At 43.5% G+C, this 15,013-nt stretch overlaps 1 protein-coding gene across 1 annotated transcript in view; it reads left to right on the forward strand.

Annotated features, from left to right (window-relative positions):
* Window positions 1-15,013, forward strand: part of LOC127025126 (lethal(3)malignant brain tumor-like protein 4) — a 41,534-nt gene that overhangs the window by 16,951 nt on the left and 9,570 nt on the right. The window contains exons 12-19 of the mRNA XM_050909952.1: window positions 1,150-1,235; window positions 5,052-5,162; window positions 6,365-6,479; window positions 6,594-6,693; window positions 7,546-7,725; window positions 9,106-9,237; window positions 9,635-9,696; window positions 12,127-12,293. Coding sequence (XP_050765909.1) covers window positions 1,150-1,235; window positions 5,052-5,162; window positions 6,365-6,479; window positions 6,594-6,693; window positions 7,546-7,725; window positions 9,106-9,237; window positions 9,635-9,696; window positions 12,127-12,293 — 953 coding nt within the window. The remainder of the gene's footprint in view (window positions 1-1,149; window positions 1,236-5,051; window positions 5,163-6,364; window positions 6,480-6,593; window positions 6,694-7,545; window positions 7,726-9,105; window positions 9,238-9,634; window positions 9,697-12,126; window positions 12,294-15,013) is intronic.

The following is a 15,013-nucleotide window of genomic DNA, read 5'->3' on the forward strand; positions in this document are numbered from 1 at the left end:
TTTCATAGATGATAAGATGGAATTTCTGGAAATGAAGGAGTAACTGAAGCCACATCTCTTTCTGCTGCACTGGAATTCAGTAAATGAAGAGAATGTTGGCAAATGAAAAAGGACAGAACGTACAGGAAAATCAATGTTGTTTTCAGGCCTTGGAAGTGCTCGTTCACCTTAAAAATAACAAATATAAAAAAATGATGTCTGCTGTTGGCTAGATTGGCAGCCCTGGAGCAAGAATTTCTGTAATTACTGCATATCAGGTTTAGTAGAGTGGATGGCACTACAAGATCCCTCTGCATTGGAGGAATTAGCCTCTGTGCCTTTCCTGCAGATGCAAAAGGGGTTGTAAACGCTTACTCTTCGGCAACACCACATCTGTTCCTGCTCCTGGAACGTGCAACAAGGCTGTGGCGTGCAGTTCCTCTACTCATATCACAGGCCTGTGCCCCCTGCAGAATCTGCAGTCAATTCTGATTTCTCTGCTGAGAGATTTACGTGGGGCAATTTGCAGACTGTCCTATGTGTTTAGTCATTGCACCCTCCTGCCAAAAGGAGACAATACTGAGGCTAAAAAATACTGAAATAGGAAGGGAAAAAAAGTAGAGCAGTTTCTTAAATGTAGCTGCCAGGGAGAGACATCCCGTTGTTGTTAGAATAGCACACCCATGTAGATGTCTGAGGTCATGGTAACAGCGATGGAGCCTTTTATCTCCAGACTGCTAGTTTTACTCAGCTATGGGTGAGTAGGTAGCAGAAGACAAGAAGTTTCTACAATCTTGCAGGCACTCACACATAGAATAGTTAATAAAATAGGAAATTGATGTAGTGATGCCATTGCACATCACTGAATCCTCTGACTAGCTCTTAATTGGCAGCTTTCTCTAGAGAATAAGCATTGATTAAGCTGTACAGAAATGAACTCTTCAGGTTTTTCAGGTCAGGGTTAAAGCCCTGTGTAGAAGCTGGGGAAACTTGCAGTGCTGCTGTGTGTGCTGTAAGTGGTGTGTATGAATAAACAGACCGCTTCCCAGCACCATCCATTGTAAGTGCTAAATTAACATAATAACTATGTGTTACATAGCTGCTTTTCTGTTGTTTGTAACAATAAATGTGGATTTTTCTTACTTAAATGTTAATTCTCTATTTTTTCAGGATACAAGGATTCCAAAGCCTTCTCATGGGAGAAATACTTGGAAGAAACTAGTTCCCAGGCAGCCCCAGCAAGAGCATTCAAACTGGTTGGTGAATCTCTTTGATTGTCCTAGATCAGGAGGGTAGGGGAAGCTGCTGTTATCTACCCTTTCTTTCTAGATGCTTTATTTGATGGTGGTTCACCTTGTCTGTGCCAAGAGGATGAAACTGGGTGTTCCCCTTTGAGTTTAAGATCATCTCTCACTGCTGCTAAAACAAAACACACAGCAGACTACAAGATTTAAAAAAAAAAAAAAAAAAAAGCCGTGAAAAGCTGTCTTGGAAAGGATTTTTGACTAAACGTCTTCACTTGCTCCATTAGCAGATTTAAGGGAAGAGCCTTCAGTCCACACAGATAATTGTAGCTTTCAGAGAAATGTGTGAAGGGCGGTACCTTGCCTCAGAGAGGGCATGGAGAAGAGAAAGAGTTGATCTTCTGCTCAAGGTCTGACTGCGTGGGCGAAGGGAATCTGCCACTTGACATCTGAGCAGGACTGATGCTGGTTGAACAGACTTTCCAGACTCTCCCTTCATGGGGGTCAGAAGTGGATATCGCTGGCCTGCAGCCGGCAACGTTTGATGGGGAAGGGAGGAAAGGGTGGTGTGTGTGTGTGTATGTGTTTGAGGGGGAATGAGAAGTGTGCAGTTCCAGATGTCCCCTCCGCATGAAGTTTTAAAAACTTCTCTAAAATATTTTCACCTTGCAGTTGTGCAAATCCTTCTTCCCCTGGTTGGTGAGGCTGGAATTAAGGTAGAATGAGAAGTTCCTATCAAGGACTTACATGTTCTAATATAGATCTTAGTTCTTCTAGGGAGGAGCCAGCTGTGCCCTCCACAGAAATAAGCGTACTGACAGATGATAGAGCATCTCTGCCAAACTCCTAGATGGAGTAAGATCATCCTGCAGACTAAATCTTAAGATGGTTCTCTCAACCTTGGGAGCATGAGCTTTTGTTTCTTACATTGGGGTTCAGTGCATTTATCTGGAAGTTCACTGTGAGCAGAAACAAAACAAAAGCCTTTAAAATAACTTCATTAAAAAAAACCCCATACTTCAAAGTTGGTTTTGTTTTTCTTAGCAGCTTCTTCTGCACTGCTGGCTCACCATGCTAAACTCTGCAATATGTTTAAAAACTTTTCTGTGCCATCATGACACTTGTCTTGATTCCTTTCGATGAAGTTAGCGTTGCAGGTTAATACCTGCTGCCCTCCTGTATATTTTGTTGGTAAGCTCTTTGGGACTGAGGAGGAAAAGCAATCAGAGAGGCCTCAGATAAGGGAGGTAAAAATCCAGCCAGACAAGTTTGATAATTGCTAGATTTCAGCAGGTGTCCATTTGAAGTTGTCGTAGGTTGCAAGGTGGGTGTCAGGGAATAGGAAGAGGCTGTTTTTTTCTCTTTATGGAACTGTAAGGCTGCAGCTGCAGTTATCTGCAGCACAGTTGAACTCCAAAACATCCCTTGGATTAAGGTTTTCCAGAGTTGGGCAGACAGCATCTTCGATCATGCAGCACAGCATGTGAAGCACCTTGGAGCCAGTGTACAGGATAATGAGTGAAGCTTGTCAGTAGGACACATTTGTTGCCCTCCGTGTAGACTCAGCCTTTTTCTGAGCCGTGCTTGTAAAATCCTAGCAGTGCTGGAAAATGGGAACCTTCAGAATACAGGAGCGAAAGAATGCAGCAATTGGTCTTCTACACAATAGAGGAACAACAGAAGTAGTTTTGTAGAGACAAATATTTTGGAAAGATAGTAAAACTCTCCATGATACAAAAAGAAACAGTGAAGTATGACCTACTTAAAACTCCCAGTCTGAAGTCCTCTGTAATGTGTCATTACAGCATTCTTTCCTCAGATTTTCAGAATATAAAATGTGTTGAGAAATGTCACCCAAAGATAACAGGGCTTTGCTCAGGACGGGAGCCTTTTCAGTACTGAGTACTCCCTTTTTTGGATTCTTCCGAAGTGGAGTGTCTTCCCAAGGGAGAATGCAACTGCCTTGTCTGCCTCTTTTCCTGTTTTACTTACATCTCTGCAGCCATTTTTTTGCTCCTTCAGGTATCTGGCTTTGAGAGAATAGCAGAAGGGCCAATTCTGGCTCTCATGAAACTCCAGAATACAAATTAGCATCCAAGACTGTGTTTCAGAAATGAGACAGGAAAAAAAAAATGGCATTTGATATATCAACAGCTAATAGAACTCTTTCAAGATCAAACCTCGTTATTTTTCTGGCTTGGTTGGTCTGAAGTGCAAATACATGGCACAGATATTGATTTTTTTTTTTATTATTATTATTATTATTCCAGCTAGCAATTACAGGAAATCAGTACATAAAAATATGGGTTGAGAGCCAGAACAGGCATTTCTCACTGAATTAGTTTTTAACAGTTTTCAAGAGCTATCTTATGTAGTCTGAAGACACTGATCATCAGCACAAACAGCCAATCTTGTGTCTGGATTTCTGCCTTTTCCTCCACCCAAAAACGCAGGAGGAGACGGCTTCGTCATAAGCATCGCTATTTCAGCCCATTGTCTTGGGCTGTCAACTCAAGAACATTCAGAAGCCATTGCCAAAAAGGCAGCAACCCTTCAGCAAGACTTAAACAAATGGCGTGGCTCATCTTCTGGGCAGGATTTTGTTCTCTAGCACTCAGGCTCCTTCCTCAAGGAGGTCGGACAGGGTTGGCTGATTCAATAAGACGCTCTTAAAACTAAAAGCAGTTTAGATTGTCTGGCTTCCGGTGTGTCGTGTGGCTGAATGCCTGTGGATAAATGTCTGCGTTCAGGTGAAAAGACCAAAGAAAAACTTGAGGTTTGGAGTCTGTAATCCCCTTAGCTCAGAAGTGGACCTTCTTCCCTGCCCCCAGCTACTGGCAGTAAAAAGGATAAGGAAGATTGTGAGGGAAGAGCGATTATAATCATCTTTTCATTAACCTGATCTTGTTCAAAGACACGATGTATCATCTCTTGCTAAAATCCTGACCTTTGTGTGCAGAAGTGAAGAAGGACGTGTTTTGAATGAGTATCCAGTGCTCCATAACCCCCAGCTGAGGAGGTCAGAGGAGGAATTTGCAGTCAGTCATTTAAAGATAAATGGAAAAATTGGTAAACGCTGTCTGTTACTTAGAGGTTTACATCTGTGGGTGCTGCAAAGGGCACGCATCAGGTCAAAGGACATTCTGGAGTTTTCACAAAGTAGTTTGACCGCTGGGGTTTGAGAGAAAGGGTAAGTCGGCAACTGCAGATGGGAGACTCTGGCGGCTGGAGCTGCTCTCGAGTCCCAGCACGGCAGTTCTCAGCAGTCGTCGTTAACAAGCAGATACAGTTTGTCGTCATAAGAAGTAGGTGGTACCCTGCTTAATGAAGGTAACTCTGTAATACCCAGATGCCAAGAAGGACGTCATGTATAGTGTAGTGAAGAGAGACATCACGTGGTGGTGTGTTTCAGGTGTAAGACAGTGGTGAACTGGCCAGTGTCCTTGTCAGATGTGAGATCATCTCTCTGCTGTGTTTGGGAGTTTTGCTGTCAGACTGCGGAGTCTGTATGTCGGTGGAGCTTGTGGTAGTATCTGGCCTGTTTTCTGTTAGGGAACTGCCTCTTGCCCTGGCTGTGAAATGCTTCTCTGCACTGAGGAAGCTCAGACTTCCTCTCGAGTAGTTTTGGGCTGCTGACAAACGGACAGCTTAATCCTCTAGGAAACTCTGATTTTAACCTCTGAAGCAGTCTGCCGTGTGAGATCAGGGGCCAAAGCTGCAAAGGCATTTGAATGGTAGATGAAAACTTCAGCGCATTTTATTCAGAGCAGGTGACTAGCTCTGAATGCCCAGCCTTTTTAGCATTCTGCTTACAATCCTCTCTTACAGCGTCCTGCTCACGGATTCCAAGTTAATATGAAGTTAGAGGCTGTGGACAGAAGAAATCCCATCTTGATAAGAGTGGCAACAATAGTTGACAAAGACGACCATCGCATTAAGGTATGACCTTGCTTCAAAGTGCAGAGCCCGTTATGCTGAGGAATATAGTGATTGGCAGTACAGAAAAAATACCCATTTGGTATGAGAAGCAGCAAACAAACACCTTGCAGATGATCTAGCCTACAGGCCTGCCCAACTGGAAGTGATTTCAGTTGTTTTGTCCTGTTGAAATCTGATGAAATTGCCTGGTATTGTTAGTTACTGTTTTAATGTAACTATTTTGAAATAACATTTGACAGCATGATTTTCCATCTCTTAGTTTCTGTGTGATCTGTGCGAGTGAAGGCAGCATTAATGTTCTGCTGGTGGGAAGCTACCTGACATTTTTTTTTTCCCTAGCATACTTAAAGGAAAACCCAAAGCAAGTTAAACCCTGGTACATGTGGGAAACAGCTTCATTCTCCATTATGAATTTGTTACATAAATTGATTTTAACTAATTCTTTTCACATAAATATATTGCCAGAAAAATCTGTTGTGCTTTGGCTTCTGAAAAATTAAGTATGAGCCAGCTAAAGTGGAGGCTGCACTGATGGAGACTCCTTGGCCACAGGTCTCCTTCCCGAAGGATGATTATGTGGGCAGGAGTGGAGTTCGCTCCCCATTAGCCATTTGATTCTCAGTCTCATCGCTGTGATTGCAAGCAAAAGCCAAGCTTTGCCAATATATAGTAGCATGATACTTAGTTCCTACATTTGTTTGAAACTTCGCTGCATAGACAACCCAGTAGCCTTTAAACTGCAGTGATCCTTAGCCTCTGTTAACCTGACCTGGATCTGTGCTAACTATTACTAGTCCCTTCATCCAGCAGAAAATTCTAGCTTGTTCACTGCAAAACTCACCAAACTCGTTGGCTTTTATGGTGTTTTGGGATCCTCAGAAAACGAAACAATTAAGTAAGCAATTGTGTTTGCATAGATTTAGTCTTTGAGTATGGAGTGTGCTGCAGCACCCCATGGTCTGTGCTTTCTTGCAGACCCTGTGATTTGACTGTGTCACCAGAGTCTGGTGGTTCTGTAAAACATAGATGCAGGGGTCAGGAAAACAAATAGTTACCCAGAGCACAAAGGACGATTGTGCTTGACTGAAAGATTGAATGAATCGGCCCCAAGCTGAGCAAGGTGAAACAAAAGGGGAAGTTACAATAAAAGCTGAGTCATGTCCTTAACTATGTCTCTCACTGCGACTGTGTGCTTCTTTTAGATACATTTTGATGGTTGGGACCAAAATTATGATTTCTGGGTCGATGCAGACAGCCCTGATGTTCATCCAGTAGGCTGGTGTGCAAAAACTGGACATGCTTTGCAAGTCCCTCTAGGTAAAGTAGATGACATCATATTGTTATGTTGAATAATTTTCCTAAGTGCAGTCTGCTCTTCAGATGCAGGGAGCATTTTACAAATCTGTTTAACTTTTTTTTTCTTATTACCAGGTGCTGTTGATCGAGTGGGAACAGTGGGACAAGCGTGTCCTACTCCAGGCTGCCACGGTATCGGTCATGTCAGGGGACCACGCTATGGAACACATTATACGTATGTATAAGATCTTCTTATAAGGGTTCTGCCTGCAAGAGTCTGACTACTGTCCATAATAATAATGCAGCAACAAGCACCTGCACTGCCTTGAAATTATCTCAGGGTGTTTATTCTGGAGATATAGTTATAACTGCAATTGCAGCTCCCTCTTGTGTCTAAATGTGCTGTTTCATCGTAAATTCTGTTTATACCAGTATAATCATTACAACTGCAATGCAATCCAACATAGATTAATTCACTCCAATTTCTACATTTCAGCATTTCTGAAGGAATCTTTTTTGTAAAATAATATACCCAAGAACAGCATGCAAGGAGACAGTTAAAAAGGGAGAGGGTGTGGGTAGATTATTAAAGTATAAGAGTGAGGAGAGCTAGCTCATGTTTTGTTCTCTGCCTTTTGATTTCTTATGTGCTCTTGGAAAAGGAAGGTTTTTCTCCGTTAAACTGTTTTAAAGAGCAAGAAGACAATCTCAGATGGGAGGTCTGAAGATCTAGTAGTATATAATGTGGTAAAGGGCTTTGAATTTTTCAGAGTGAAAGTTGCAGGACTCTCTTGTTTCATGAAATATTGTTCAGACAAGCAGGTTACAGAGGAAGAGTTCTTCTTGTTCTCTGAGGTGACTCTTTAAAAACATAACTTTGGTTTCTAATTCTGCCATGTAGTCCCCTGCTTTTCTGCACCTAAAACTGGGTAATAACATCTGCCTGACTGTTTCTGGCCTCACTTTTTCTGGGTTGATGGATATGTCTGCCAGAGGCTGGTAAGACTGTGTGCCTTAAAAACATGCATTGTCATCTCTCTCTCTCTCTCTCTCTTTTTTTTTTTTTTTCTTTTTTTCTTTAACACAGGTTGGTTGGCTGCCCATATTCTGATGTGAACCTCAACAGAGAAAACTTGTTACAGGACCGCCTGAGTGGGGAGAGACCTTCCCCTAGCAATAGCATGCAGAAAGCCAAGAGGCTGGAGACTCCTGCCCCATTTCTGTTGGGAGCAGGAGAGTCTTCTCAGGAGGACTCTCCACAATCCAGGTGAGCTGAACCCTTTTCTTGGGCAGGTACTGGGGAGCAAAACCATTTCACAAAGCTGAAAACCACAGGAATTGGCAGAGAAGCAGCAGAGCATTGAGTTCATCTGTCTGTAATATTGACCCATGCCCCAGACACTCTTAACGCAGAGCAGTGCACTTTTATACCCTCATATGCCTTAATAGGTTTCTTGATTCCTTAATCCTGCTGCTCTGGTCACATTCCAACAAAGGAAATTGCATTCTGTCTCCATAAATTTTTCCTTGCTGTTTCAATTTAAAATATATTCTTTTCCTTCGTTTCCTGTCCTAAAACTGTCAAGCAAGGTTATTTTGCACTATTAAACTGTAACTGCAATCCACCCCAGAGTCGGCTGCGTTGCACTGGTAGGCGTAATGACTATATGTGTATCACTTGGCAAACAAGTTGAGCTCCTTCAGATATTTTGTTTTCATACATGAAAATCTTGGACTTGAGTAGCATTGAAGCAAACTGTGTGTTAGTGCTTGGACTGCAGGAGGCAGTTAAAACGTGTCATGGGACAGACCTGGACATGAAGGCTTTTATTATTGTCACCTTTAGTCTGTACGAATCCAGTCTCACTAGGGCAAACTCCAGCAATACTTTTGCTCTTTGTTGTATATGAAGGCTTATATACATTTTAAAGTTCATTTATTTGCTTAGAATTATAACATTTTCAAGGTACATTTGGTCAGAAAAAAGGAATACTTCTCTCCCCTCCCTGGCACACATGGCCAAAGTTTGCCTCCTCACATCCCAGAAATGTGCAGGGGTCTCCATTTCCTAATTTTAACACCTGAATTAATTTCATTTCAATGGCACTGTTACTATGAAGCTCTCTCAGGAGCTTTGGGATTCTCCCAGAATAAATGGCATTCTAAAATTGTAATACATTTCTATTCTTCTAAGTATTTCATTTCCTGATAGTGGGAGGTCTGAATTCAGTATGCAAATCTGGTAACACCCTACTGCTTGTCCTTCCTTGGGCAACTGTGTAGCTCAGTTTATGCATCAAACTCAGTCATGGAGACTCTTAAATGTTATCCGGAGGTATCAGGATTCAAAAATCTTAAATCTCTTGGTTTCACCATAACACATGCTTCGGTGGGTTTCTTGTAGCTGCTGGGATCAGAGCCTCAGTCCACGGGGGCTGATTTCTTTCACGTAATCTCTCTCAATCCATGCTGAAGAGTAAAAAAGCATTTTGTACTGCGCCAGTAATGATGGTGGGGGAGAGGAAAGCTGCTACCACTAGGTGGTAGTTGTTGCTCTCACTTGCAAGGAGCAGCCAGCTTTGCTCTCCTGCAGGAAAAGGGAACAGAGGATGTCAACTTAGCTACTGTCATTTATCTGTCTTTCCAGAAAATCTGCACAAGACAGTGAAAAGTCATGTCAAAGCAGTGTTCACAGTCTGTCGGAACAGTCTGAAAACAATCAAGAGAGAGACTGGATAGAAGAGGATTCCTCTGCAGACATCAAAGCCAAACCGAAAAAGTAAATAAGGTTTTTGTGATGTATTTCCATGCATTAACAGTTGTATTTCTTGATGATGCTGCTGTATCTGAAATACAGATGTAAATCATAACTTAGAAGAGCCCAATTTGATCAAAGATTTGCAGCATAGGGTTTTAGAATGACATGGTAATCTCCTCCCTTCCTCCCATTATTTTGGGCCCTCTCTTTCCTGCAGTAAACTCTAATCTGAGTTCTAGCCATGAATTTAATAGCACAGTCCTTAGCTTAGAGTGAGAGGTCAGGGACAGAGCAGTGCTATTGCTTATTTTAAGAGGGAAAAGTTTTTGGTTCCTAAAAGTCCCATTAATCTCTGTATAGAGAAGAAATTATATCAATTTGTGTATCTCTTGAAATGCTTTGTAATTGATGCTTTCAGGCTTGGGTGCTCGCATGCCTATATAAAGTTCCAGCTGGTGAAACAGGAAAGCAACGGGAAAGGTTGGTTAAATTTTATTTCTTTTTCTCTGTGTGTGCATATATGTGCAATATACCACAGTCACAAGGAGTATTTAAAACTTTACAGCTTTTTTGTCTTTGATTCCACAGTCAAGAGAAAGCACATGCTGGAGGTGATGGTCATGGTAGTCTTTCTTCCTTTAAAATGAGGAGGAAGGGTAAAATTACTTAGAAGTGAAGTGTTTAATACTTTGTAGAGTGAAGCCTCATATTTATTAACTGAGAAGACAAGCTTGCACCATCTCTTGTACCAGTGCATGCTCTCCTGAAGTGGCAAGGGGTTTTTGTTCCCCAAACAGTTGGTGACCATTCTGCTGGCAGAGCCAGCAGAGGTGGCAAGGGAGACTTGCTCACAACCTGGCAGATAGTTTAAGTTCCATCGACTTCTTTCTTTAGACCCCTCTGGGTATTCAGAAACATAATCTGAATCTTTTTGGGTGGTGACTTTTTTTAAGGTTCTCCTAAGGATGAAAAAGAAAACAAAAAATTAAATGGAAAAACGATGCCTTTTTTTTTTCCTGGTACATGACAGGTTAAGTTTTAAGAGAAGCTTTCTGCTATCACTTTAGCAAACCATATGCTTAACTTTCAGATTTACTATAAAAAGCCATTTCAGAGAACCGAGCTGACCAGGCTTTTAGGAGGATTTAACATGGTAATAAGTCTCCGATCAAAAATAGCTAAGCAGGCACAAACTGGGACAGGTGCCTAGCTTTTTTTATTTTTTTTTTTTAATACTCATTTTTACCTAGTGCTGACTTCTGCAGTCAGAGCTGGAGAGGTCTGCCAGCTATGAGCTGCAGTTGCAGCTGGCAGGGAAAGCTGTCTGCTCTCCCTTCGCATTCACCTTAAACAGAATGATGGAAATCAGTGGAGGGAAGTTCTGCAATAATTCACTGACCTGTAATTTCACAATTACCCAAAGCTTTCTTCCCATCTATATTTAAAATATTAGAACACTGCTTCCTTCTCAAAGGGAAGGTAGGTTGTTTAGATCGTGGTTTGGATGCTTACCCCCAAGGATTTGGGCTTAGTGAAGAAAAGGAGACAGTCTGCGATAGAAGCAGTGCCCGCCCAGCAGGGACGTGGCAGTACGTAAAACCTTGGCCAGAACAGGACCTCCTGCGGCGGGGAGGTGGGGGCGAGGCCAGCTGCTGCCCCCGCCAGCGGGGAGGAGTAGGGGACAGCCCTCCCAGGAGCAGTGTCCTGTGCCTTGTTGTCACCAGGAGCATCAGCTCCTGAACTGAGCAGTTCTTACTCAGGCTTTATTTTTTTCCGTTCTCCCTCTTTGGTCTTATTATTAGAAGTAGAGACCTGTATTTGATGCTGTCCCACATCCTTTAGGGAGGTGGAGACAAGGTAAGGTGACACAGCTGGGGACAGGGGAGTGACCGTTTGCTAGATCAGGCTTTACTTCCAGCACTGCTTTCACTTCGGCTGGTGAGGAGCAGGCAAATCATGGAAATTTGCTTTTTCTTTATAATACTGTTTTCCTTTGTGCTTTACACGTAGCGACGGGCGCACCCCACAGATCCTTACACACCAGCCTACTAGCAATCGTTTGTGCTAACACTGAGCAAACCCAGCAGAGGCGAGCGGCAGCCGTACCGGCTCTGGGCATGCCGAACCTTTCTGAAAGCAGGAACAAAATGGGAATTTTGTACGGTTGCCACGGGATGGCGCCGGGCAGCCTGTGCACCCTGCACACAGCCTGGCAGGGCGGGGGGCGAGGGGACAGCACACGTTAACCGCTGTAAACCAGAGGAATGTTTCCCATCTTGTTTCCATCCTCTGCTGTGCTTCCTGTTGTATAACCAGGCAAGTCCCTGTAGGACCATGACTCTGCACTACTCGAGTGATCTCATTAGGGAGGGGTGATTTCTTCCTCTTTTTTGCCTTGATTTTTAAAGCTTCCATCACTTGACACATGAGGAGGGAGTTGATGTCTGGAGGTAACGTGCAGCACTCCTGGCCTGGGAGTCTCCTGGGGAGGCGGCGAGCCCAGGCCATCAGCTGGCACGCGTAGCGCTCTTCGCAGGCTGGCTACAGCTGTGAGCTGGAATGATGCCATTAGTTTCCAGCCGAAGATGCTGTTACCAGAACTCCTCCACCTTGTCAATAAAACGCTGCAAACATCTTCTCTGTTAGCAGCATGACATCATTTTCCAGGGAAGAAGCTAACGATAAAGACTCCAGCCTGGCAATCTTATCTTATCTTTTTTTTTTTTTCTTTCTCCTTCTCAGGAGGGTGGGAAGAACGCCCTGAAAGCTCAGTGTGCCATGCAGTAGCCGTGCCTGGCCGTCTGCTCACCCTGCCTTGCTTTTCCCTCCAGAGTGCGACCCTTCCTCCTGCTTTGTTGTAATTGCTCCTACTTGAAGCTTTGCTCTGACTTGTCTCGTTTCCTTTTCCAGACCCTGATTTGGATCTCCAGCAGGCCCTCCACCAGTCCATCTTCATGCCTTCCCTGGCTTCTAACCCGACCCACCGCCTCCATCTCTGCTGGGAGCAGCACTGCAAGCTCTTGCCAGAGGTCTCGGGCCTCACGGCCAAACACGTGGCCAAATGGACTGTGGAAGAGGTGAGTTACCTGTTCCCTGTTCTCTTTTGGGGTGTGGGAATGCCAGAGCCCTCCTCTTCTGGAGTGCTAATTGGAAGACATCTTTATTTTCTTTCCTTTCCTAGGCAAAGCTCTTCAGTTTGCTTTGCATATGCCGTAGCTGACTCAGCTAGAAGTTATACCCAAGTCCCTTTATAAGGGAGGGGAAGGATCCCTGTTAACCCTCTGGTGTCCACGGCTTATTTCCCTGAATAGGATTCCCTCCCTTTCTTTGTTTATTTACCCCTTGATCTTTTAGTCCTCAGGCCTGAAACATGATTCTGACAGCAGATTCCGTTTCTCTCTGATCTCCCTCCCCCTCTCCTGTGACTCGCTGCTGATTCACTTTTACATTGCAGATAATTCCAAACTGCACTGTGCATGCCCACTCCTCCTTCGTCTCCCTGCCTGATTCCCCTGGAACAAAACTGCCCACAGCCTGACCTGATTTCTGACAGAGGTAGCTGTGCAGCTGGGGATATATCTCTGCAGTTCTAGCTCTTGAGGTGTCTCCTGTAATTAGGTGGCGTGTGAAAAAGCCGGTATCTTCTGTGTGCTGAGTAGTTGGGTTTTGCCTCGATGCCTTGAGCATAAATAATATTTGGAAGTAATACTTTGGAAGTGGTGACAATTTGGATCCTGGCGCTTAGTCGCAGGCCATTTAATTCAAGAGAAATGTGCTGTAATGTTGTGCTTGCAAGGATGTAGGTAATCTGCAAAGCAGAAAAAGGTGCTGTTCTTCATGATGCATAGAGGATCTTCAGAGACTTTTAGAAAGTGCATTTTCCCTAAGTGCCTCTTACATCAGATAAATCCAATCTTGACTTTGCTTTTCATGCTGGAGGACTGCTAGGAGACTGGTGGGATTGCAGTATCACAGGAGACAGGAACCACAGCAATTGTGAAGGGGATAGAGCAATTAGTGTTGCTGTTTTAAAACTTGGTCCTTTTTTTTGTTGGGGTTTTTTTTTTTTGGTAATGAAAATGTGTTTGAATTAAATTCATAGCAAGGAGGAAAAAATATCTCTGAAAGATTTGCTGTTTGTGTCCTTCTTTTGAGAAAGCTTCCAATGATTTTTCCGAAAGGTCTTTTAGAAAATCCGCAAAGGCAGAAGCAGTTAATCCTCTGACATGAAAATCAGAATCTCTTTCTTTTGGATAAAACGTGGAGGCTGGTTCATGGAAGAACAGAGTCAGGATACAAGCCAAATAAAATTTGTCCTTTGCAGTTGACCTTTAAAGCAACTGCTGGGTAAATTTAACTGGGATATTAGTTTGATAACGGATGAATGTAAGCAAGGACCACAGGGCAGGAGTGCAGGGCACTCTGGATATAGCTATTCAAAACCCAGAATACACTGAACTCTGCTCTGTGCTGCAGCCTGAAACAACTGATGAAGTTTCGACTGCCAGTAGGAGTGTGAATGGCACATTAAAAAGATCAGTTGCAGCACCACAATGGACTGGCCAAAGTCATTACAGGTTTTGTCTTGAATTTCAGTAAAGTGGATCTGGTTTTGCAAATTATGTTCATCACAAATTCCCATAGGAATCAATTTGGCCTCTGTATGAGCACTTGCAGGATCAGCATGTGCCGTGAAATGTAGCCGCACGTCTGGAAGATGAAAGCAGCAGGACTTTCTGTGTTTCAGTGAGTCCAAAGTAGATTTGATCTGTCGGCATTTGGGCTCCTAACATCTTCCTACAGGGCAAACATTTGCCTTTGGGTTGTGCTTTGAACTCTGCTGCATGAAGGAGGCCATTCTGCTGATCTGAAACAAGAGCAATGGGGGGGTAAAATTCTCCTTTGGTTTCAGACTGAAGAACTGTTTTTATTTTATAAAACCCACATTAAGGAAAAAAATGTTGCTTTAATTCTCTGTTGGTTGAGAACAGCTGAAATGGTAGAGCAGCAGCAGTATTTAGGGGCCCTCAAGCTAAGACACTCTTGGTAACACTGAACAGTCAACGAGAGTAGTTACTTTAATGCAGCTTTGTTATTTATTGAAAGCTTCCTGTCATGTTTTCAGAGGACAGCTAGTGAAGGATATTGAATCACAGAACAACATTAATATGTGCTAGAGTTGTACTGTTCATTAGTTAATCCCGCATCGGATGCTAATACCTTGTGGGGGGACTGTCCTTGTGCTAATTGCTTGTGGGTTACTAAACCCCAGTTAAACCCATCTCCTCTCTGCATAGTCTCACGAGGCGTTGTCAGTTCTGCTATAGCTTGATATTAAAGGGGTGCCGTATGAGGCTACCTTCCAGCTTTACCAAAAAGGTATACCAATACTGTGCTGATTTCAATATATCACACACATCTGTGATTGCATCAGCACCTTCCATATGGGTTGCATGGAGTTTCTGAGGTGTTCTCAGAATTACATAAAGCTCTTTTTCAACCCCCTTCCCTTTACCAATATGCAGTCGTAGTGTAAGACGCTTCCACTAGATACCTCTGTGAGCATTGAGGTTGTTACCAGCAGGAAAGGCAGGCAGGCATTCCCATCGTCAAAGGAAAAGCCTTGATCTGCCTGATCCCACTGTGCTCTAACCTGTCCGACACCTCTCCCACCCTCATCTTGAGCCCTTCTGGCCTCACCCTTTCCCTTGGTTCAGGGCTTCACTGCCACCATTGTGGGGCTGTGTTGGTTTCCTCTAGCCCATGGTGTTACTGTGTTTTGGCCTTGTGCACCCGA

The sequence above is a fragment of the Gymnogyps californianus genome, chromosome 22 (assembly GCF_018139145.2).
Source record: "Gymnogyps californianus isolate 813 chromosome 22, ASM1813914v2, whole genome shotgun sequence".
In the NCBI taxonomy this organism is placed as follows: domain Eukaryota; kingdom Metazoa; phylum Chordata; class Aves; order Accipitriformes; family Cathartidae; genus Gymnogyps; species Gymnogyps californianus.